The 25,309-nt window shown below is 53.0% G+C and overlaps 1 protein-coding gene across 1 annotated transcript in view; it reads right to left on the bottom strand.

Moving 5' to 3' along the window:
* LOC144942834 (dual specificity tyrosine-phosphorylation-regulated kinase 4-like) overlaps positions 1–25,309 on the bottom strand; it is a gene marked incomplete at its 3' end in the record, with an annotated part of 68,823 nt that overhangs the window by 9,063 nt on the left and 34,451 nt on the right. Inside the window, exon 8 of the mRNA XM_078869838.1 lies at positions 11,245–11,326. Coding sequence (XP_078725964.1) covers positions 11,245–11,326 — 82 coding nt within the window. The remainder of the gene's footprint in view (positions 1–11,244; positions 11,327–25,309) is intronic.

The following is a 25,309-nucleotide window of genomic DNA, read 5'->3' as shown; positions in this document are numbered from 1 at the left end:
CCCGATTTTGCCAGTCCCTTTTTGCTGGACACGGATGCTAGCAACACGGGCATTGGGGGGGTGCTATCCCAAGTCGTTGGGGGTGTCGAAAGAGTTGTCGCCTACGGTAGTAGGGTGTTGTCTCCGGCGGAGCAGCGCTACTGTGTCACCCGTCGCGAGCTGCTTGCCATTGTTTTTTTTGTGCAGCAGTTTAGGCCATATCTTTATGGTCGTCACTTTACAGTCCGAACGGACCACGCGGCGCTACAGTATTCATTGAGGGTCGCCCAGCCCTCGGGCCAGTTGTCGCGTTGGTTGGAAGTCCTCCAGGACTATCAGTTTACGACTACGTACCGTAAGGGGTTGCGACACACGAATGCCGATTGCTTGTCGCGGTTGTTGCCTTGTGATGAATGCGCGTGTTTGTCGGGATCGGCGCGCTGTAAACCGACGCTTGCGGGGGAGATGGGGGCACTGGCTGCGACAGCGGGCGCACCGATCGGGGATGATTCCACTGCCTCTCAGGGTCGGGACTCGCTGCTCTCGCTGTCGCTCAGCGAATGGGGCCGCCTCCAGATGGCGGACAGCTCGCTGCTAGCATTGCGCCGCAAGGTTGGGGGTCCCGAGGGGGACCAGGAGCGTACCGGCTCCTATGTACTTGAGCGGGGCGTGTTATTGAAATGGGACAGTTTGTCCCGGCGGAACGCACTCGTGGTGCCTTCCGCTGTGAGGGGGAGGGTTGTCTTGGCGGCACACGAACGCCTCTTGCACTTGGGAGTTAACAAGACGCTTGCCCTGCTTCAGCGTGACTATTACTGGCCGGGAATGGGAAGTGATGTGGTGCATATTCTGAAGGGGTGCGTTGAGTGCGCCAGGCGTAAACCACCGGCCGTGGCAGCTAATCCACCGCTGCAATCTATTCAGGTCTCGCGTACCAACGAGCTCGTTGCACTCGATATTTTGGGGCCCTTCCCAGTCACGCCGAGAGGGAATAAATATTTGTTAGTGGGGGTCGAATACTTTACCCGATGGCCTATGGCGTGGCCTCTCGCTAACCAGTCGGCAGCGGCTGTGACGGATGCCTTCGTCCAGGGCTATGTCCTGGACAAGGGGGCTCCCGAACGCCTGCTGACCGACCAAGGTAAAAATTTTTCGAGTAAATTGTTGCAAGAGGTGTGCGATCTGTTGGGTACCAAGAAGGTGCGTACCTCCCCGTACCACCCGCAGACTGACGGGATGGTGGAGAGACTCCACAAAACCTTGACTTCCATGCTGTGCCAGCAGGTGTGCGGGGCACATGTAGATTGGGACCTGCAGGTCCCGGGAGTCCTTGCCGCGTATAGAATGGCCCCCCATGCAGCTATGGGGTTTTCCCCATTCTATTTGATGTACGGTCGGGAAGCTGACCCGCCAATAGAAACGCAACTTGGCCTGTCCGCTCCACGAACTAATTCTAATTTGGCAGAACATATTAAGTTTAATATTCACAAGCTGACAGAGGCGAGGGAGGCCGCGCGGCTTAATTCGCGGGCTCGCCAAATTGCTAATGAACGGTTGCGGGCACGGAAGGTGTCCATGCACGAATGGAAACCAGGTGACAGGGCCTGGCTGCATTGCCCTCAGGCACCCTTGGCTACGTCGCCTAAATTGTTGAGACCGTGGAGGGGACCCGTGGAGGTCGTGCGCGTTGCACGGCCCCAGTGCGTTCAGATAAAGTGGGGAAAGCGCCGGTGGTACGTTCACCCCTCCCGACTGAAACCGTTCTCGCCTCCATATGGCCTCCCCTTGTGTCGTGATGGCCGGGCGTGTGACGTGACCGGCGACCCAGAGGGGGAAATGTCTCTGCCTGATCCACACGTATTTTCGCCTGATCTGCTCCCAGGTGTCTAGGAACTGACAGCTGCCGATCACCGGCGGCCGGATCTCCGCGGCGGGGCCGGCCCTTTCAGGCCCGTTCCGCGCCGTCTGGAGCAGCCGGAACCGCCGGACGGTCGTCAGTGTCCCGCCCCATACGATGGACCAGCCAGACGGACTCGCGCCAGGTCGTGCTACTTTGCATGACCTGCCTCGTGAGGAGTCGGGGCAGTTGGAGCGCCTCGTCAATGCGTGTAGTCGCAGGGACGTGGGGCGCGTTCGTTTCGAATTTGCTCGTATCGTGTTATTGTTGACTTTTCGGGTTCATTGTCAATCTGTACATAGTTATTCTTGTTGTTGTTGTTGTTGTGTTATGTTACGGGGCACACTCGGGAGGTTACGGGGTTTTTTTTTGTTGGTTGTCGTTTTATCGTCGCGGTTGGTTGTTGTTAGCAGCCGGGCCGGCTGCGAGCTATGTGGGAGGGGGTGATGTAGTGGTGATACGCGCTGGGTGTATATGTCGTGTGCCAGCGCGTATGTACGGGTGTGTGTGTGGTGACGCGCGCTGACGGGGAGGAGCAGGCGTCAGTGCGCGGGTGGGGGTAGTGCTGCTGATTGGCTGTGTGCCGGTGACGCGCCCAGAGGGAGTGATCGGGTAGCAGCGCGGTGTGATTGGTCGGGGAGTGGAAACACGCGCTGAGCGGAACCGGATCGTAGGGATAGCGCGTGGGGATTGGGTAACTGAGGAGCGGTGCCGACGTTGAGGTCCGCATCCGCTCCGTCTCCCGGGAAGAAGGGGTATATAAGGTGATGCACAGAGGAGCAGGGGCAGAAGTGGAACCATCTAAGAATGAAGACGAAGGTGCAGAGATAGAGCCCGGAGAGGAGAGTAATGGAGAGTAATGGAGAGTAGAGGAGAGTAAGGTATAAGTGTGTAGCCAGCGAGAGAGAACGGTCTACACGAGCTGAGTAATGTATAGTGTGTAGCCAGCGAGAGAGAACGGTCTACACGAGCTGAGTAATGTATAGTGTGTAGCCAGCGAGAGAGAACGGTCTACACGAGCTGAGTAATGTATAGTGTGTAGCCAGCGAGAGAGAACGGTCTACACGAGCTGAGTAATGTATAGTGTGTAGCCAGCGAGAGAGAACGGTCTACACGAGCTGAGTAATGTATAGTGTGTAGCCAGCGAGAGAGAACGGTCTACACGAGCCGAGTATGCATACGGTGTAGCCAGAGAGAGAGGAAGGTCTACACGAGCCGAGTATGCATACGGTGTAGCCAGAGAGAGAGATGCAAGGTCTACACGAGGCGAGTGGAGAGTGTAGCAGAGGCGCAGAGTCTACACGAGGCGAGAGAGGAGTGTAGCCGAGGCGCGGAGTCTACACGAGGCACAGAGAGCCGGCAGCACAGAATCCAGAGTCAAGAGAAGCGCATTGTGAAGAAGAGAGGCCACGCGTTGTATTGTTACAAGTCAAGATTTAATAAAAGAAGTGTGTTCCCGTCAAGGAGTTTCCTGCCGTCATTTTCCAATACTTCACATGTGTAGTGGTGGTGTTGACGCGCGCCGACTGTGACAGTGATGGATCACGGGGCGGCACAGGGTGCGGGGTTGGGCACGCGTTGTGGGCGTGGTATGGACGCGCGCGCCGGGAGTGACGGATGACGGGGCGGCGCGGCGTGGGTGGTGAGGCACGCTGAGATGTGGGAAAACAGGATCGTAGCGAGTGCCCAGTGATTGGTCAAATAGGATGGGTGCTCTCAGCGACGTCCGCAGGTGGGGTATAAAGGGGGACGTGCGAGAGCACTCGGGGTTGTTAACCAGTTGAAGATCGAAGACGGAGTTGAAGAGATAGTGCCCCGAGACCCCTAGTCCCGCTGTCCTTGTAGGGACCGGGGCCCTGTGTGGCTCGGAGGCGAGACTGTGGGACCCGTGGTTCGACGCCCACGTGGGTCGGGACTGGGGGACCCACAGTCGAGACGGACACCCCGGCAGGGTGTGTCCCGAGTAGCTCAGTGGGTGTTTGTCACCCGAGTAGCTCAGTGGGCGTTAGTCGCCAGAGTAGCTCAGTGGGCGTTAGTCGCCAGAGTAGCTCAGTGGGCGTTAGTCGCCAGAGTAGCTAAGTGGGCGTTAGTCGCCAGAGTAGCTAAGTGGGTGTTAGTCACCCGAGTAACCACGTGGGTGTTAGTCACCCGAGTAGCTAAGTGGGTTATAGTCACCCGGGTAACCAAGTGGGTGTTAGTCACCCGAGTAGCTAAGTGGGTGTTAGTCACCCGAGTAACCACGTGGGTGTTAGTCACCCGAGTAGCTAAGTGGGTGTTAGTCACCCGGGTAACCAAGTGGGTGTTAGTCACCCGAGTAACCAAGTGGGTGTTAGTCACCCGAGATACTACAGTGGGTGTTAGTCGCCTGTGAACCGAAGTTGGTGAAATAAAGAGTGTGCTACCCGTGAAGTCGTCTCCCGCCGAGTTACTACATTACAACTGGCGTCAGAAGTAAACCTGTCTTCAAGAAGAATGGATACTAGGAAGACTACCCGTACCCACGAGCGAGATCGGGAAGACGACGGCATACCGGAGACACCAACCTCGGGAGGAGAGGACGAGGAGTTGCCGCCGATGCAGCACTTCGCGGCGATGGCCGACGCTCAGCTCGCCTCCGACACCAGCCTACAGGACGCGCACTCCCGCCTGGCGGAGTTGCTGCTCGCCGCCGCTGCAGTTTTGGCGGAGATCTCCGTTCCAGCCGGCGGAGGGACGGCTGCGGGTTTGGAGGAGGCGGCGCGGCTCGAGGGTTCCCGCCAGAAGGCGCTTCGCGCCAAAAGTTTTGAGGTTGGCGCCGTTTTTGAGGCACCGCCATTGTTTGGCGGGAAACGGGGACACCACGTGGCCTGAGATCTCCACTCAGCGCGGCCCGCGTCATCGGCGCGCGCCGGAGCTCTCCAGGGTGCGACTGCTGACAGAGCCGACATTTTGTACAACCACAGTGGCGCGGGGGAAAATCGTTCCGACGACGACGACGACCGAGTCCTCCAGCAACGATTGCCCGCGCTGTCGGCGTTCAAGGCAGACGGAGGCGACTGGGGAGCCTTCCACCGAAGGTTCCTCGCACATCAAGAAATGTCGGGGTGGTCCGACACCACTGCCCTGCGCGCTCTGCCAGCGATGCTCGACGACGACGCGCTTGCAGCCTTCACATCGGCCCCAAGGTCGTCTCGCTCAACGCTACAGGCCGCGCTACACCTGATGGCTAGGGTGTTCGGCCCGCCCTCGACCTGCCGCCACCAATTCTACGATCGGCGGAAGGTGGCTGGGGAAACAACGCTCGCCTATCGCACGGCGCTGCTCGCCTTGGCGGACGCAGCTTTTCCCCGCATGGACAAGGAGGGGAAGGACGCCATGGTGACGGAGCAGCTGCTGGCGTTGGCCCACGAGTTGGGAGTCCCCATCAATGTGGCAGACGAAATGGATATCTGCTCCCTGGCGATCGCCACGAGTATTCACGCGTACGAGGTCCTCAAGCGCAAGCCGACGGTCGTCTGCAAATTGGCGGAGAACGCGGCACTGGCCGCCACGATCGCCGAGCCTCAGCCAGCTGCGGATCGGGAGCAGGCCTTCGCTGTATCGCGTCCGGGGGAGTGGAGAACGGGAGGTCGTTCACCCACACGTTCATCCCGCAAGCTGGAGCAACCGAAACCTACGACGTCCCTCGTCGTCTGCTACAACTGCGGCCTTCGGGGTCACGTCGCAGCCGGGTGCCGGGCCCCGCGTCTGCGCGCCACGGGACCACGTCGGGACGACGACCAGGCCCACAAGTCATCCCAACTAAACCCGGCTAGTCGCGGCACCTCACACGCCCGGTCCACATACGCGGCACGTTCGGGTCGCCGCTTGGCGGTGGGGGGTCAGCGGCTGGGTGCCGGGGGTTCACTTCGGCGGGGGGGGTCCGTACATGGCCCGCAAGCAGTCGAATGGTCCGAATTGGCCCACAGGATAGTGGCTGCGTCGGCCGGGTCGTCCGTGGTAACCGGGATTATTGACGGGGTTGAGGTCCGGGTGCTTGTGGACACGGGTGCGTCGGCCACTATCATTTCGGACCTTATTTATAACATTCTTCCCGTCCAAAGTCGACCCCTTCTGCCTGTGGACGTGCCATTTTATGCGGCGAATGGGGGATCCCTGGGGATCATCGGCCAGATTCGGGCGACTATTTGCATTGGTGACATCAAATTGGCGGGCCCTATTTTTGTATCATCATCGCTGGCCGTTCCTTGTTTGCTAGGTACGGACTTTTTGTCCAAAATGCCCATCAAAATTCTCATAGATCAGGCCTGCATTGAGCTTCCGTCGGGACGGCGGGTTGCGTTCTTGACAAGCCCTACCAAAATACGCACGGTTTGTGCGATGGTGCAGGCGCTGGCAACTCAGACTGTACGGGTGCCCCCGGGATCGCAAATGTTGGTACCCCTTCGGTTGAGGAAACCGCTCGGGGTGGGTGCGGGGGCACAGGGAGTACTGTTGGGGCCGTCTAACAGGGCCAAAAGGGGCCTCGACTTGGCGGTAGCTCAAACCATGGTGAGAGGGGACAGTGAGCCGTTCGTAATGGTCCTGAATACGGGGTCGCGGCCGGCCATAATTACGCAGGGAACGGTGCTGGCTCACGCCGCACCGCTACCCATTGAGGAACAGCTCGTTGCTCACGCCGATTTCAGTGTCGAGTCGCATCCTCCAAGTGATGAGGGGACAGAGTGGTTGGACTCGTTGTGTGCCGGGTCTGCTAACTTGTCCAAGGTGCAATTGGGAGCATTGAGGGGTTTGCTACTCGAGTTTGCTGATGTGTTCAGCAGACATAAGTACGATATCGGCTGCACAGACCTGTTGCGCCACCACATAGCTACGGGGGACGCGGCCCCTATTCGACAGAATCCCTTCCGGCTCAGGCCAGCCGAGAAGGAGCATGTGCAGTCGGCGGTTAATGATATGTTGGCGGCCGACATTATTTCGCCCTCTTCCAGTCCGTGGGGTGCTCCTATTGTCCTAGTTAAAAAACAGGACGGGTCTTTGCGGTTCTGTGTCGATTTCCGCCGTTTAAATAAAATCTCGATGGCGGATGCGTATCCGCTCCCCAGAATGGATGAGTCGCTGGATGCCTTGGCGGGAGCACAGTTTTTTTCCACACTCGATCTGCTTTCCGGATTTTGGCAATTGCCCCTCGATAACGAATCTAAACCTAAAACCGCTTTCTGGACACCTGGTGGCCTATTTGAATTCAACCGTTTGCCCATGGGCTTACATTCCGCTCCCGCCACGTTCCAGAGGCTCATGGAATTGGTTTTGTCGGGCCTCCAATGGGACACCTGTTTGATTTATCTCGACGATATCATCGTTTTCAGCCGGACTTTTGAGGAGCACCTCCAGCGACTGAGAGCGGTGTTCCTCAGGATGCGTTTCGCTAAGCTTAAATTTAAGCCGTCTAAATGTTTTCTGCTTCGGGAATCGGTCAGGTATTTGGGCCATATCGTGAGTCGTTCAGGGATCTCGACAGACCCTGCTAAGACGCACTGCGTCAGCTCATGGCCAACGCCACCCTCGGTCACGGAGGTTCGCAGCTTTATTGGATTCGCCTCCTATTACCGTCGTTTTGTCAAGCAGTTTGCCACCATAGCCAGGCCCCTGCACGCTTTGACGGCTAAGGGTGTGCGGTTTCACTGGGGGGCGGAAGAGGAGGCTGCGTTCTGCTCCCTTCGTGACGCCTTGGTGCAGGCTCCCCCCTTGTGTTACCCCGATTTCACACAACCGTTTTTGCTTGACACGGATGCCAGCAACACGGGTATCGGGGGAGTGCTCTCACAGGTGGTCGGGGGGGTCGAACGGGTGGTCGCCTACGGTAGTAGAGTTCTTTCCCCCGCCGAACAATGCTATTGCGTGACTCGCCGTGAATTGTTAGCGATTGTGTTTTTTACACAGCAATTCAGGCCGTATCTTTACGGCCGTCATTTTACGGTTCGTACGGACCATGCGGCTCTCCAATACGCTTTGCGGGTGGCGCAGCCATCGAGCCAATTGTCCCGATGGTTGGAGGTCCTTCAGGACTACCAATTCACGACGATTTACCGCAAGGGATTACGGCACTCAAATGCGGACGCCTTGTCGCGGTTGCCACCGCGCACGGACTGCGCATGTTTGCTGGGATCGGCGCGGTGTAAACCCCCGGTCGCCGACACCGCGGGAGTTGGCGCTCGCCGCCACTGACACCCCGGGTGTCGACGCTCCCACGGGGAGGGACTCGCTGTTATCGTTGCCCCTCATTGAGTGGGGCCGTCTCCAAATGTCCGACAGCTCCCTGCTTACGCTACGTCGGAAAGTTGACGCTCCCGAGTTAGGGGATGCGCGGGTCGGTTCCTGGGTGTGCAGACAGGGCCTCTTGATGAAGTGGGACAACATGTCCCGGCGTCACGTGCTTGTTGTGCCTTTTGCTATGCGGGGTAGGGTCGTTCTGGCTGCTCATGAACGACTCATGCATCTGGGTTTTCACAAAACGCTCGCCCTAATCCAGCGAGACTATTATTCGCCGGGGATGGGTAACGACGTGGCGAACATTCTTAAGGGATGCGTAGGGTGCGCCCGAAGAAAACCCCCACCATTGGCAGCTAATCCACCGCTGCAATCCATTCAAGTTTCGCGCACAAACGAATTGGTTGCGTTAGACATCTTGGGGCCCTTTCCTGCTACGCCGAGGGGAAATAGGTTCCTGCTGGTTGGCGTAGAGTACTTCACCCGATGGCCCATGGCATGGCCACTCGCCAACCAGTCGGCTGCAGCGGTTGCGGACGCCTTCGTCCAGGGTTATGTTTTGGACAAGGGCGCCCCCGAACGCTTGCTGACGGATCAAGGAAATAATTTTTCGAGCGTTTTGTTGCGCGAGGTGTGCGACCTGTTGGGTACAAAGAAAGTGCGGACTTCCCCGTACCATCCGCAGACTGACGGGATGGTTGAGCGTCTAAACAGGATGATTACGTCTATGCTGTGCCAACAGGTCTGCGACGATCAGGTTGATTGGGACTTACAGGTGCCGGGGGTACTCGCGGCCTATCGAATGGCCCCTCATGCGGCGACGGGGTTTTCCCCATTTTTTCTTATGTATGGGCGGGAGGCCGATCCGGCCATGGACGTCCAACTGGGGATTTCCCAGCCACGTGCAAAATCAAAATTGGCAGACCACATCAAATTTAATATCGCCAAATTGGCTGAAGCGCGGTAGGCGGCGAGATTGAATTCGCGGTCTCGGCAAATCGCGAACGAGAGATTGCATGGACGGAGGGTGCATACGCACGATTGGAAACCAGGCGATAAGGCCTGGCTGCATTGTCCACATGCACCGTTGGCTATGTCCCCCAAATTGTTGAGACCTTGGAGGGGACCGGTGGAAATTGTGCGGGTTGCACGACCCCAGAGTATACAGATTAAATGGGGAAAACGCCGTTGGTACGTGCACCCCTCCCGACTGAAGCCCTATGCGGCACCGTGTGACCCCGTTCTGTGCCGTAACGACCGGGCGTGTGATGTGACCGTCGACTCGGGGAGGGATGTGTCGCAGGCTGATCCTCACGTGTCTCCACCTGACCCTCCCCCAGGTGTCTCGGGCCTGACGGCTGCTGACCGTCGGGAACCGGAACCCCGCGGCACGCGCGGGTCCCCGATGCCTGGCCCGTGCCTTCCTGAACTGCCGGCACCGCCGGACGGTCAACCGCGTCTGGTGCCGTACGACGGACCGGCAAGGCGGACTCGGGCTAGGGCACAACACTTTTCATGAAGACATTTTTCAACACCGAGCTCGCCCGGTGTTCCCCCTCTGCCGGGGTCATGTCCCGTTCTAGGGACGCTCGGAAAGAATGGGACGCTGCACGAGTCGGGAGAAGAATTTTTTTTTTTTTTTTTTTCTGCATACACATTTGGTATTGTCACTCGCCGGATTGTATATATTGTTCTGTTGTTGTGTAGTGGCATTGGTTGATGGTTGCGGATCGCAGTGTTCGCGTTGTGTTGTGTTGTTACGTTGGTTGTTGTTCTTCTTGTTGTGTTACGGGGCACACTGGGGGGAGGGGGTGTTGTATATTTTTATAGCAGCCGGGTCGGCTGCGAGCTATGTGGTAGGGGGTGATGTAGTGGTGGTGTTGACGCGCGCCGACTGTGACAGTGATGGATCACGGGGCGGCACGGGGTGCGGGGTTGGGCACGCGTTGTGGGCGTGGTATGGACGCGCGCGCCGGGAGTGACGGATGACGGGGCGGCGCGGCGTGGGTGGTGAGGCACGCTGAGATGTGGGAAAACAGGATCGTAGCGAGTGCCCAGTGATTGGTCAAATAGGATGGGTGCTCTCAGCGACGTCCGCAGGTGGGGTATAAAGGGGGACGCGCGAGAGCACTCGGGGTTGTTAACCAGTTGAAGATCGAAGACGGAGTTGAAGAGATAGTGCCCCGAGACCCCTAGTCCCGCTGTCCTTGTAGGGACCGGGGCCCTGTGTGGCTCGGAGGCGAGACTGTGGGACCCGTGGTTCGACGCCCACGTGGGTCGGGACTGGGGGACCCACAGTCGAGACGGACACCCCGGCAGGGTGTGTCCCGAGTAGCTCAGTGGGTGTTTGTCACCCGAGTAGCTCAGTGGGCGTTAGTCGCCAGAGTAGCTCAGTGGGCGTTAGTCGCCAGAGTAGCTCAGTGGGCGTTAGTCGCCAGAGTAGCTAAGTGGGCGTTAGTCGCCAGAGTAGCTAAGTGGGTGTTAGTCACCCGAGTAACCACGTGGGTGTTAGTCACCCGAGTAGCTAAGTGGGTGTTAGTCACCCGGGTAACCAAGTGGGTGTTAGTCACCCGAGTAGCTAAGTGGGTGTTAGTCACCCGAGTAACCACGTGGGTGTTAGTCACCCGAGTAGCTAAGTGGGTGTTAGTCACCCGGGTAACCAAGTGGGTGTTAGTCACCCGAGTAACCAAGTGGGTGTTAGTCACCCGAGATACTACAGTGGGTGTTAGTCGCCTGTGAACCGAAGTTGGTGAAATAAAGAGTGTGCTACCCGTGAAGTCGTCTCCCGCCGAGTTACTACATTACACATGGATGGATAGATGGGTTGATGGGCAAATGGATGTGTAGGTGGGTGGATGGGTGGGTGGGTAAGCAGGTGGGTGGATGGGCCAGTGGGTGGGTGGATGGGTGGGTGGATTAGTGGGTGGATGTGCTGGGTGGATGGGTGGGTGGATGGGTGGGTGTGTGGGGGTATCAGTGGGTGGATGAGTAGGTGGGGGTATCAGTGGGTGGATGAGTAGGTGGGTGGGTGGGTGAGTGAGTGGGTGGGTGTGTGTGGGTGTCTCCACCAAACCACACCCACTCACACATGTTTGTGCGTGTGGGGGGTGTCCACTCACTTTTGCCGTTCACAAAGAAGCTTGAGGCGAAGTTCCTGACCCTGACGATGCCGTCCGCGATGTTCGTCAACAGAACGTTGCTCTGGACGGGGAGCGAGCGGCAGGGAGGGGATTCACACCCAGAATGGTCAAGACGGTGAGTGTCGTCTACGACCGAGCATCTGTGCAGAGAGACTGCCTCCGCTCACAGACGTTGGACTTACGAACGTTTCAGAGATATGTGCAAAAAAAACAGTGACATCTACATCTGCAGAACGTGAAGAACCTGTGGCATCTACATCAACAGAAAACGGAGAACCTGTGGCACCTCTAGAACGGGAAGAACCAGTGGCATCTACATCTACAGAACGTGAAGAACCAGTGGCATCTACATCTGCTGAACGTGAAGAACCAGTGGCATCTACATCTACAGGACGTGAAGACATAGTGGCATCTACATCTACAGAACGTGAAGAACCAGTGGCATCTACATCTACAGAACGTGACGGACCAGTGGCATCTACATCAACAGAACAGGAAAAACCTGTGGCACCTACAGAACGGGAAGAACCAGTGGCATCTACATCTACAAAACATGAAAAACCAGTGGCATCTACATCTACGGAACGTGAAAAACCAGTGGCATCTACATCTGCAGAATGTGAACAACCAGTGGCATCTACATCTACAGAACGTGATGGACCAGTGGCATCTACATCTACAGAACATGAAGAACCAGTGGCATCTACATCAACAGAACATGAAGAACCTATGGCACCTCCAGAACGTGAAGAACCAGTGGTATCTACATCAACAAAACAGGAAAAACCTGTGGCACCTACAGAACGGGAAGAACCAGTGGCATCTACATCTACAGAACATGAAAAACCAGTGGAATCGACATCTACGGAACGTGAAAAACCAGTGGCATCTACATCTGCAGAACGTGAACAACCAGTGGCATCTACATCTACAGAACGTGATGGACCAGTGGCATCTACATCTACAGAACATGAAGAACCAATGGCATCTACATCAACAGAACATGAAGAACCTATGGCACCTCCAGAACGTGAAGAACCAGTGGTATCTACATCAACAAAACAGGAAAAACCTGTGGCACCTACAGAACGGGAAGAACCAGTGGCATCTACATCTACAGAACATGAAAAACCAGTGGAATCGACATCAACAGAACGTGAAGAACCAGTGGCATCTACATCTACAGAATGTACATCTACAGAACGTGAAGAACCAGTGGCATCTACATCTACAGAACGTGACGGACCAGTGGCATCTACATCAACAGAACAGGAAAAAACCTGTGGCACCTACAGAACGGGAAGAACCAGTGGCATCTACATCTACAAAACATGAAAAACCAGTGGCATCTACATCTACAGAACATGAAAAACCAGTGGCATCTACATCTGCAGAACGTGAACAACCAGTGGCATCTACATCTACAGAACGTGGCGGACCAGTGGCATCTACATCTACAGAACATGAAGAACTAGTGGCATCTACATCAACAGAACATGAAGAACCTATGGCACCTCCAGAACGTGAAGAACCAGTGGTATCTACAGCAACAAAACAGGAAAAACCTGTGGCACCTACAGAACGGGAAGAACCAGTGGCATCTACATCTACAGAACATGAAAAACCAGTGGAATCGACATCAACAGAACGTGAAGAACCAGTGGCATCTACATCTACAGAACGTGAAGACATAGTGGCATCTACATCTACAGAACGTGAAGAACCAGTGGCATCTACATCTACAGAACGTGATGGACCAGTGGCATCTACATCAACAGAACAGGAAAAACCTATGGCACCTACAGAACGGGAAGAACCAGTGGCATCTACATCTACAAAACATGAAAAACCAGTGGCATCTACATCTGCAGAACGTGAAAAACCAGTGGCATCTACATCTGCAGAACGTGAACAACCAGTGGCATCTACATCTACAGAACGTGGCGGACCAGTGTCATCTACATCTACAGAACATGAAGAATCAGTGGCATCTTCATCAACAGAACATGAAGAACCTATGGCACCTCCAGAACGTGAAGAACCAGTGGTATCTACATCAACAAAACAGGAAAAACCTGTGGCACCTACAGTACGGGAAGAACCAGTGACATCTACATCTACAGAACGTGATGGACCAGTGGCATCTACATCAACAGAACAGGAAAAACCTGTGGCACCTACAGAACTGGAAGAACCAGTGGCATCTACATCTACAAAACATGAAAAACCAATGGCATCTACATCTACAGAACGTGAAAAACCAGTAGCATCTACATCTGCAGAACGTGAACAACCAGTGGCATCTACATCTACAGAACGTGACGGACCAGTGGCATCTACATCTACAGAACGTGAAGAACCAGTGGCATCTATATCTACAGAACGTGAAAAACCAGTGACATCTACATCTGCAGAACGTGAAGAACCTGTGGCATCTACATCAACAGAACAGGAAAAACCTGTGGCACCTACAGAACGGGAAGAACCAGTGGCATCTACATCTACAAAACATGAAAAACCAGTGGCATCTACATCTACAGAACGTGAAGAACCAGTGGTATCTACATCTGCAGAACATGAAGAATCAGTGGCATCTTCATCAACAGAACATGAAGAACCTATGGCACCTCCAGAACGTGAAGAACCAGTGGTATCTACATCAACAAAACAAGAAAAACCTGTGGCACCTACAGAACGGGAAGAACCAGTGACATCTACATCTACAGAATGTGACGGACCAGTGGCATCTACATCAACAGAACAGGAAAAACCTGTGGCACCTACAGAACGGGAAGAACCAGTGGCATCTACATCTACAAAACATGAAAAACCAGTGGCATCTACATCTACAGAACATGAAAAACCAGTGGCATCTACATCTGCAGAACGTGAACAACCAGTGGCATCTACATCTACAGAACGTGGCGGACCAGTGGCATCTACATCTACAGAACATGAAGAACTAGTGGCATCTACATCAACAGAACATGAAGAACCTATGGCACCTCCAGAACGTGAAGAACCAGTGGTATCTACAGCAACAAAACAGGAAAAACCTGTGGCACCTACAGAACGGGAAGAACCAGTGGCATCTACATCTACAGAACATGAAAAACCAGTGGAATCGACATCAACAGAACGTGAAGAACCAGTGGCATCTACATCTACAGAACGTGAAGACATAGTGGCATCTACATCTACAGAACGTGAAGAACCAGTGGCATCTACATCTACAGAACGTGATGGACCAGTGGCATCTACATCAACAGAACAGGAAAAACCTATGGCACCTACAGAACGGGAAGAACCAGTGGCATCTACATCTACAAAACATGAAAAACCAGTGGCATCTACATCTGCAGAACGTGAAAAACCAGTGGCATCTACATCTGCAGAACGTGAACAACCAGTGGCATCTACATCTACAGAACGTGGCGGACCAGTGTCATCTACATCTACAGAACATGAAGAATCAGTGGTATCTTCATCAACAGAACATGAAGAACCTATGGCACCTCCAGAACGTGAAGAACCAGTGGTATCTACATCAACAAAACAGGAAAAACCTGTGGCACCTACAGTACGGGAAGAACCAGTGACATCTACATCTACAGAACGTGATGGACCAGTGGCATCTACATCAACAGAACAGGAAAAACCTGTGGCACCTACAGAACTGGAAGAACCAGTGGCATCTACATCTACAAAACATGAAAAACCAATGGCATCTACATCTACAGAACGTGAAAAACCAGTAGCATCTACATCTGCAGAACGTGAACAACCAGTGGCATCTACATCTACAGAACGTGACGGACCAGTGGCATCTACATCTACAGAACGTGAAGAACCAGTGGCATCTATATCTACAGAACGTGAAAAACCAGTGACATCTACATCTGCAGAACGTGAAGAACCTGTGGCATCTACATCAACAGAACAGGAAAAACCTGTGGCACCTACAGAACGGGAAGAACCAGTGGCATCTACATCTACAAAACATGAAAAACCAGTGGCATCTACATCTACAGAACGTGAAGAACCAGTGGTATCTACATCTGCAGAACATGAAGAATCAGTGGCATCTTCATCAACAGAACATGAAGAACCTATGGCACCTCCAGAACGTGAAGAACCAGTGGTATCTACATCAACAAAACAAGAAAAACCTGTGGCACCTACAGAACGGGAAGAACCAGTGACATCTACATCTACAGAATGTGACGGACCAGTGGCATCTACATCAACAGAACAGGAAAAACCTGTGGCACCTACAGAACGGGAAGAACCAGTGGCATCTACATCTACAAAACATGAAAAACCAATGGCATCTACATCTACAGAACGTGAAAAACCAGTAGCATCTACATCTGCAGAACGTGAACAACCAGTGGCATCTACATCTACAGAACGTGACGGACCAGTGGCATCTACATCTACAGAACGTGAAGAACCAGTGGCATCTATATCTACAGAACGTGAAAAACCAGTGACATCTACATCTGCAGAACGTGAAGAACCAGTGGTATCTACATCAACAGAACAGGAAAAACCTGTGGCACCTACAGAATGGGAAGAACCAGTGGCATCTACATCTACAAAACATGAAAAACCAGTGGCATCTACATCTACAGAACGTGAAGAACCAGTGGTATCTACATCTGCAGAACATGAAGAACCAGTGACATCTACATCTGCAGAACATGAAGAATGAGTGGCATCTATATCTACAGAACATGAAGAACCAGTGGCATCTACATCTACAGAATGTGAAGAACCAGTGGCATCTACATCTGCAGAACGTGAAGGACCAGTGACATATACATCTGCAGAATGTGAAGAACCAGTGGAATCTACATCTGCAGAACGTGAAGAACCAGTGACATCTACATCTGCAGAATATGAAGAAGCAGTGGCATCTACATCTGCAGAACATGAAGAACCAGTGGCATCTACATCTGCAGAACACGAAGAACCAGTGGCATCTACATCTGCAGAACGTGAAGAACCTGTGGCATCTACATCTGCAGAAAATGTAGAACCATTTGCATCTACATCTGCAGAACATGAAGAACGAATGGCATCTACATCTACAGAACATGAAGAACCAGTGGCATCTACATCTACAGAACGTGACAGACCAGTGGCATCTACATCTACAGGACGTGAAGACATAGTGGCATCTACATCAACAGAACGTGAAGAACCAGTGGCATCTACATGTACAGAACGTGAAGAACCAGTGGCATCTATATCTACAGAACGTGAAAAACCAGTGACATCTACATCTGCAGAACGTGAAGAACCTGTGGCATCTACATCAACAGAACAGGAAAAACCTGTGGCACCTACAGAACGGGAAGAACCAGTGGCATCTACATCTACAAAACATGAAATACCAGTGGCATCTACATCTACAGAACGTGAAGAACCAGTGGTATCTACATCTGCAGAACATGAAGAATCAGTGGCATCTACATCTGCAGAACATGAAGAACAATTTGCATATACATCTGCAGAACATGAAGAATGAGTGGCATCTATATCTACAGAACATGAAGAACCAGTGACATATTCATCTGCAGAATGTGAAGAACCAGTGGCATCTACATCTACAGAACGTGAAGAACCAGTGGCATCTACAAAACGTGAAAAACCACTGGCATCTACATCTGCAGAACATGAAGAACCAGTGGCATCTACAGAACGTGAAGAACCAGTGGCCTCTACAGAACGTGAAGAACCATTGGCATCTACATCCAAAGAACATGAAAAACCAGTGGCATCTACATCTGTAGAATGTGAAGAACCAGTGGTGTCTACATCTACATAGCGTGAAGAACCAGTGGCATCTACATATACAGAACGTGAAGAAAGAGTGGCATCTACAAAACGTGAAGAACCAGTGGCATTTACATCTAAAGAAAGTGACGGACCAGTGGCATGTACATCTACAGAACGTGAAGAACCAGTGGCATCTACATGTACAGAACGTGAAGAATGAGTGGCATCTACAGAACGTGAAGGACCAGTGGCATCTACATCTAAAGAAAGTGACGGACCAGTGGCATCTACATCTACAGAACGTGAAGAACCAGTGGCATCTACATCTACAAAACGTGAAGAACCAGTGGCATCTACATCTACAAAACGTGAAGACCCAGTGGTATCTACATCTACAGAACATGAAGAACCAGTGACAGCAACATCCGCAGAACATGAAGAACCAGTGGCATCTACATTTGCAGAACGTGAAAAACCAGTGGAAACTACATCTGCAGAACATTAAGAACCAGTGGCATCTACATCTGCAGAACGTAACAAACCAGTGGTATCTATACTCTTTGTTTTTTTCGGTAAAGTCACGTAGGTGTAAAATAAAATAAATGAAATCACGACGTTTCCATTGCAACACAAGCAATCATCATCAGCTGGGAAAACCACTGCAAGAAAATGTTTTGCTGAAGTGGGAGAGAGAGTTGCTGTAGTAAGAGGTTTTACTGGTAGGAACGAAGTGGACCAGCCTACAACAGATTATATCGTCCGTCCGTCCGTCCGTGTAGCAACATCGCCCCCTACTGCAAACACTTGGCATGACCCTACAAAAACCTTTAGACTCAGTGACGCTTTCCTTGCTAAACAAGTGTAACATCTAACCTATAAACGTCACTTTTTGTCTGTCCGTCTGTCCGTCTGTCCGTCTGTCCGTCTGTCCGTCTGTCCGTCTGTCCGTCTGTCCGTCTGTCCCTCTGCGTACGCTCGCTTTGGAGGGATTTGGCGCTCGGGCCGTGGGGTTTAGGAAGAACAAATTTTGCAGGTGGGCACACCCCCGGCCCCGTGGTGAACGTAGGCATTTACGATTTTTCGTCCGTCGCCTTTAAATCGGTCCGATTATCGATTTCGTGCGATTTCGCGTTATATATTTATTTCCTATTATTTATTTATTTACTATTGTTGACCGGCGCGGACCACGGCGGTTGCCCCTGACAACGGCCAGCGACGCCTTCGCTGCGGGGTGGACGCCATTTTTAATTCCCGTTACAAATATGCACACGCATTAACACGCGACGCTGAGGTAAATACATCAAAGTTTCACGTCCTCTTCACTCCCCCCCACTCCAGTGTGCGCAATTACTATTATAGGGTCTGCAGATAATAAAAATATAGCGATTAGACACTATTATTCTAGCGCGGGGGGGGGGGGGGGGAGGCGACCCCAATACCCAGCCTCGGCCGGCTGGGCAATCTCGGCGAGGCCGGAGGCTCTGCACGGTACTAGGCCTCGTCACCCCACACGTGTCAGGTGAGCACTTTGCGCTATAAACTCGATATACCCAGCGTTGCCCGGGTGAAAAATACATTTAAAAACTTCTTAAAAATATAAAACATAACATACCAATGAAAATACAACTGTGTAATTACTTTTAAACCCGACGCGCCAGGAATCGATTCTCTGAATCGCACAAAGGAATCGATGGTTGTTGATTCATTTAGAATCGCCGTTCCCGTTTAAAATAAGTTGATTATAGAGTCGATATAAACTGCTACGAATGGAAAATATCCGGCGTTGACCGGGGCAAATTTATTCTTAAAAACTGAAAACTTTCAAACATAACATACCAATGCAAATAAAACTCTGTAATTAAAAATGTAGCCCAAGCGCGAAAAGAAGCGAATCTTTGCAATCGTTGCGAAGGAATCAAGGGTTGTAGATTACTTTAGAATCGCACTATTCTCTTTTTAACAAACTGCGTGTCGCAGACACACACATTCACACATTTTGCTTTTACATTTAACATACAAAACGTCAGCATGTACTGCTGTCATCATAGGCAAAAATATATACACCCTCACCACTCTCCCTCACTCACCCTCACCACTCACCACTTACTATCACTCACCACTCACACTCACCACTCACCATCACTCACCCTCACCACTCACCCTCACCACTCACTCACCCTCACTACTCACCCTCACCACCACTACTCACCCTCACCACTCTCCCTCACCACTCTCTCACCACTCACCCTCACCACTCACCCTTCTCCCTCAACACTCACGCTCACCCTCACCAATCATCCTCGCCCTCACCACCACCACTCATCCTCACCACTCACCCTCGCCACCACCACACGCCCTCAACACTCACCCTCACCTCTCACTCACCCTCACCTCTCACTCACCCTCACCACTCACCACTCACCTCTCACCACTCACCCTCACCACTCACCCTCACCACTCACCCTCACCACTCACCCTCACCACTCACCCTCACCACTCACCTCTCACCACTCACCTCTCACCACTCACCACTCACCCTCACCACTCACTTTCACCACTCACCCTCACCACTCACCCTCACCACTCATGCTCACCCCTCTCCCTCACCACTCACGCTCACCACTCACCCTCACCACTCTTCCTCACCACTCTTCCTCACCACTCACGCTCACCACTCACCCTCACCACTCACTAATCACCCTCACCACTCACCCTCATCACTCACTACTCACCCTCACCACCACTACTCACCCTCACCACTCTCCCTCACCACTCACCCTCACCATTCACCCCTTTCCCTTACCACTCACGCTCACCACTCACCATCACCAACCATCCTCACCCTTACCACCACCACTCTCCCTCACCACTCTCCCTCACCACTCACCCTCACCTTAACCACTCACCCTCTCCACTCACCCTCAGCACTCACAACTCACCCTCACCTTCACCACTCACCCTCACCACTCACCACTCTCACAACTCACCCTCACCACTCACCCTCACCATTCACCACTCACCCTCACTACTCACCCTGACCACTCACCCTCACCACTCACCATACACCCTCACCACTCACCGCTCTCCCTCACCACTCACCCTCACCGCTCACCACTCACCCTCACCACTCACCATCACTGTGGTGGTGGTACCTGCTATCATGACAGTAGTACAAGCTGACGTTTTGTATGTGTAATGTCAACATCTAAATTAGTGAATGTGTGTGTCTGTAAGAAATGTTAAGCATACTTGGCGACACGTAAGCAAGTTTTTTTAAAACGGGAATAGGGTGAGTGCTGGTGGTGAGGGTGAGTGGTTAGGGTGAGTGGTGAAGGTGAGGGTGAGTGGTGATTGGTGATTGGTGAGGGTGTGATTGATGAGGATGAGTGGTGAGTGGTCAGGGTGAGGGTGAGTGGTGAGCGATGAGGTGAGTGAGGGTGAGTGGTGAGTGGGCAGGGTGAGTAGTGAGGGTGAGTGGTGAGCGTAAGTGGTGAGCGTGACTGGTGAGTGGTGAGGGTGAGTGGTGAGGGAGAGTGGTGAGGGAGAGTGGTGAGGGTGAGTGGTGAGGGTGAATGGTGAAGGTGAGTAGTGAGTGGTGAGGGTGAGTGGTAAGTGGTGAGGGTCAGTGGTGATTGTTGAGGGTGTGATTGGTGAGGATGAGTGGTGAGTAGTGAGGGTGAGTGGTGAGGGTGAGTGGTGAGGGTGAGTGGCAGTTGTGAGTGGTGATTAGTGAGGGGTGAGGGTGAGCGTGAGTGGTGAGTGGTGAGGGTGAGCAGTGAGGGTGAGTGGTGATTGGTGAGGGTGTGATTGGTGAGGATGAGTGGTGAGGGTGAGTGTGAGTGGTGAGCGGTGAGGGTGAGTGGTTGTTGTGAGGGTGAGTGGTGATGGTGAATGGTGAGGGTGAGTGGCAGTTGTGAGTGGTGATAGGTGAGCGGTGAGGGGTGAGTGGTGAGTGGTGAGCGTGAGTGGTGAGGGTGAGTGGTGAAGGTGAGTGGTGAGGGTGAGTGCTGAGTGGTGAGGGTGAGAGAGTGGTTAGTTTTAAGGGTGAGTGTTGAGGGTGAGTGGTGAGGTTGAGTGGTAAGGGTTAGTGGAGAGTGGTGAGTGGTGATTGGTCAGGATGAATGGTGAGTAGTGAGGGTGAGGTTGAGTGGTGAAGTTGAGTGGTGAGGGTGAGTGGTGAGGGTGAGTGGTGGTTGTGACGGTGAGTGGTGAGTCGTGAGGGTGAGTGGTGAGGCTGAATGGTGAGCGTGAATGGTGAGAGTGAGTGGTGAGTGGTGAGGGTGAGGGGTGAGTGGTGAGGGTGAGTGGTGACGAAGAGTGGTGAGGTTGAGTGGTGAGTAGTAAAGGTGAGTGGTGATGGTGAGGGTTAGTGGTGAGGGTGAGTGGTGAGTGGTCAGTGGTGAGGGGTCAGGGTTAGTGGTGAGGGTGAGTGGTGAGGGGTGAGGGTGAGTGGTGAGTGGTGACGGTGAGTGGTGAGGGAGAGTGGTGAGGGTGAGTGGTGAGGTTGAGTGGTGAGGTTAAGTGGTGAGGGTGTGTGGTGAGGGTGAGTGGGGAGGGTGAGTGCTGAGGGTGTGGTCAGAGTGAGTGGTGAGGTTGAGTGGTGAGGGTGAGTGGTTAGGATTTGTGATGATGGTGAGTGGTGAGGGTGAGTGTTGATGTTGAGGGTGAGTGGTGAGGGTGTGTGGTGAATAGTAAGGGTGAGTGGTGAGAGTGAGTGGTGAGGGTAAGGGTGAGTGGTCAGTGGTGAGGTTGAGTGGTGAGTAGGAAGGGTGAGTGGTGAGGGTGAGTGGTGGGTGGTGAGGGTGAGTGGTGAGGTTGAGTGGTGAGTAGGAAGGGTGAGTGGGGAGGGTGAGTGGTCAGGGGTGAGGGTTAGTGGTGAGGTTGAGTGGTGAGTAGGAAGGGTGAGTGGGGAGGGTGAGTGGTCAGTGGTGAGGGGTCAGGGTTAGTGGTGAGGGTGAGTGGTGGTGGTGAGGGTGAGTGGTGAGGGTGAGTGGTGAGGGTGAGTGGTGAGCGTGAGTGGTGAGGGTGAGTGGTGATGGTGAGTGGTGATGGTGAGTAGTGAGGGTGAGTGGTGATGGTGAGGGGTGAGTGGTGAGGGTGAGTGGTGACGAAGAGTGGTGACGTTGAGTGGTGAGTTGTAAGGGTGAGTGGTGAGTGGTGAGGGTTAGTGGTGAGGGTAAGTGGTTAGGGTTTATGGTGATGGTGAGTGGTGAGGATGAGTGGTGAGGGTGAGTGGTGAGGGTGAGTGGTGAATGGTGAGTGGTGAGGGTAAGTGGTGATGGTGAGTAGTGAGGGTGAGTGGTTAGGGGTGAGTGGTGGGGATGAGTGGTGAGGGTGAGTGGTGAGGGTCAGTGGTGAAAGTGAGTGGTGAAGGTGAGTAGTAAGTAGTGAGGATGAGTGGTGAGTGGTGAGGGTTATTAGTGAGTAGTGAGGGTGAGTGGTGAGGGTGAGGGTGATTAGTGAGTAGTGAGGGTGAGTGGTGGTGAGGGTGAGTGGTGAGTGGTGAGAGGTGAGTGGTGAGAGGTGAGTGGTGAGGGTGAGAAGTGAGTGGTGAGAGGTGAGTGGTGAGGTTGAGTGGTGAGGGTTAGTGGAGAGTGGTGAGTGGTGATTGGTCAGTGGTGATTAGTCAGGATGAATGGTGAGTAGTGAGGGTGAGGTTGAGTGGTGAGGTTGAGTGGTGAGGGTGAGTGGTGAGGGTGAGTGGTGAGGGTGAGTGGTGGTTGTGACGGTGAGTGGTGAGGGTGAGTGGTGAGGCTGAATGGTGAGGGTGAATGGTGAGAGTGAGTGGTGAATGGTGAGGGAGAGTGGTGAGGGTGAGTGGTGATGGTGAGGGGTGAGTGGTGAGGGTGAGTGGTGAGGGGTGAGTGGTGAGGGGTGAGTGGTGAGGGTGAGTGATGACGAAGAGTGGTGAGGTTGAGTGGTGAGTAGTAAGGGTGAGTGGTGATGGTGAGGATTAGTGGTGAGGGTGAGTGGTGAGTGGTCAGTGGTGAGGGGTCAGGGTTAGTGGTGAGGGTGAGTGGTGATGGTGAGGGGTGAGTGGTGAGGGTGAGTGGTGAGTGGTGACGGTGAGTGGTGAGGGAGTGTGGTGAGGGTGAGTGGTGAGGTTGAGTGGTGAGGTTAAGTGGTGAGGGTGTGTGGTGAGGGTGAGTGGGGAAGGTGAGTGCTGAGGGTGTGGTGAGAGTGAGTGGTGAGGGTGAGTGGTTAGGATTTGTGATGATGGTGAGTGGTGAGGGTGAGTGTTGATGTTGAGGATGAGTGGTGAGGGTGTGTGGTGAATAGTAAGGGTGAGTGGTGAGAGTGAGTGGTGAGGGTAAGGGTGAGTGGTGAGTGGTCAGTGGTGAGGTTGAGTGGTGAGTAGGAAGGGTGAGTGGTGAGGGTGAGTGGTGGGTGGTGAGGGTGAGTGGTGAGGTTGAGTGGTGAGTAGGAAGGGTGAGTGGGGAGGGTGAGTGGTCAGGGGTGAGGGTTAGTGGTGAGGTTGAGTGGTGAGTAGGAAGGGTGAGTGGGGAGGGTGAGTGGTCAGTGGTGAGGGGTCAGGGTTAGTGGTGAGGGTGAGTGGTGAGGGTGAGTGGTGAGGGTGAGTGGTGAGGGTGAGTGGTGAGCGTGAGTGGTGAGGGTTAGTGGTGAGGGTGAGTGGTTAGGGTTTATGGTGATGGTGAGTGGTGAGGATGAGTGGTGAGGGTGAGTGGTGAGGGTGAGTGGTGAATGGTGAGTGGTGAATGGTGAGTGGTGAATGGTGAGTGGTGAGGGTAAGTGGTGATGGTGAGTAGTGAGGGTGAGTGGTTAGGGGTGAGTGGTGGGGATGAGTGGTGAGGGTGAGTGGTGAGGGTCAGTGGTGAAGGTGAGTGGTGAAGGTGAGTAGTAAGTAGTGAGGATGAGTGGTGAGTGGTGAGGGTGATTAGTGAGTAGTGAGGGTGAGTGGTGAGGGTGAGGGTGATTAGTGAGTAGTGAGGGTGAGTGGAGAGGGAGAGAGTGAGTGGTGAGCGTGAGTGGTGAGGGTGAGTGGTGGTGGTGAGGGTGAGTGGTAAGCGTGAGTGGTGAGGGAGAGGGTGAGTGGTGGTGAGTGGTGAGTGGTGAGGCTGAATGGTCAGGGTGAATGGTGAGAGTGAGTGGTGAGTGGTGAGGCTGAATGGTCAGGGTGAATGGTGAGGGTGAGTAGTGAGTGGGAGTGGTGAGGATGAGTGGTGAGGGTGAGTTGTGAGTGGTGAGTGGTGAAAGGTATTGTCAAAGCCCACCGGGCTTTGACAATACCTTAGTATCTGTGTATATATGTAAGGTTATTTTTAAAAAATTTCACCCGGGCAACGCCGGGTACTTCTGCTAGTTCCCTTATAATTCCCTCAGATAGCTTTTAATTAAGACATTTAAATTAACGAGGCTTTCCTGGCTAAACAAGTGTAACATTCCCTTATAATTCCCTGAGATAGCTTTTAATTAAAACTTTTAAATTAAAATTTAACTCACAGCACCCTAAAGCCTACAGCTAGGCCTAAAGCCTCGAACTATGCCTCAAACTCTCCCTTCGTATCGTACCCCCGCGTGTGTGCAAGGGAGTTAATGTTTAACAATGTTACATTCCCTGATGTTTTTAAATAGAAACATTTAAATTTAAAGCTTTTAGATAAATAATTAAAACATTTAAATTAAAAATTAACTCACAGCGGCCTAACGCCTACAGCTAGGCCTGAAGCCTAGAACTAGGCCTAACACTCTCCCTTCGTATCGTCCGATTCGGTGTAGCAACATCGCCCCCTACTGCAAACACTTGGCAGGACCCTACAAAAACCTTTAGACTCAGTGGGGCTTTCCTGGCTAAACAAGTGTAATAATACATTATGTTTATATTCTTTGGTTATTCGTTCCTACCAGCCCACCCCGCAGGGTCCTGTTCCAAGCAAGAAAGGGGGAGGAGCAAGGGAGGAGAGGGAGGTGTGGGCATGTGGGGTAGGGGGAGGGGAAGCACTGCGTGGACGCCAGGAAAGGGACGCGAGGCAGGGGGGGGGGAAGTGGGCGGGGCTGGGAGTGGGAGGCCGAGAGAGCTGGGGATGCGGAGGGGAAGAAAACAGAGTCGTAGTATTAATCTTAATTTTGGAGCTTTCGTGACTGCAGGAATTATTCTTTGGTTCTTTCGGTAAAGTCACGTATAAAGATAAAATAATAAATTAAATAATAGCATAATACGACGTTTCGATTGCAACACAAGCAATCATCATCAGGTATAAAAGAAATAGCAACAAAAATCTAACCAGAAAACTATAGACAG

The sequence above is a fragment of the Lampetra fluviatilis genome, chromosome 28 (genome assembly GCF_964198595.1).
Source record: "Lampetra fluviatilis chromosome 28, kcLamFluv1.1, whole genome shotgun sequence".
Lineage (NCBI taxonomy): Eukaryota > Metazoa > Chordata > Hyperoartia > Petromyzontiformes > Petromyzontidae > Lampetra > Lampetra fluviatilis.
Note: the sequence above shows the minus strand (reverse complement) of the source record. Positions and strands in the feature narration are given on the sequence as shown.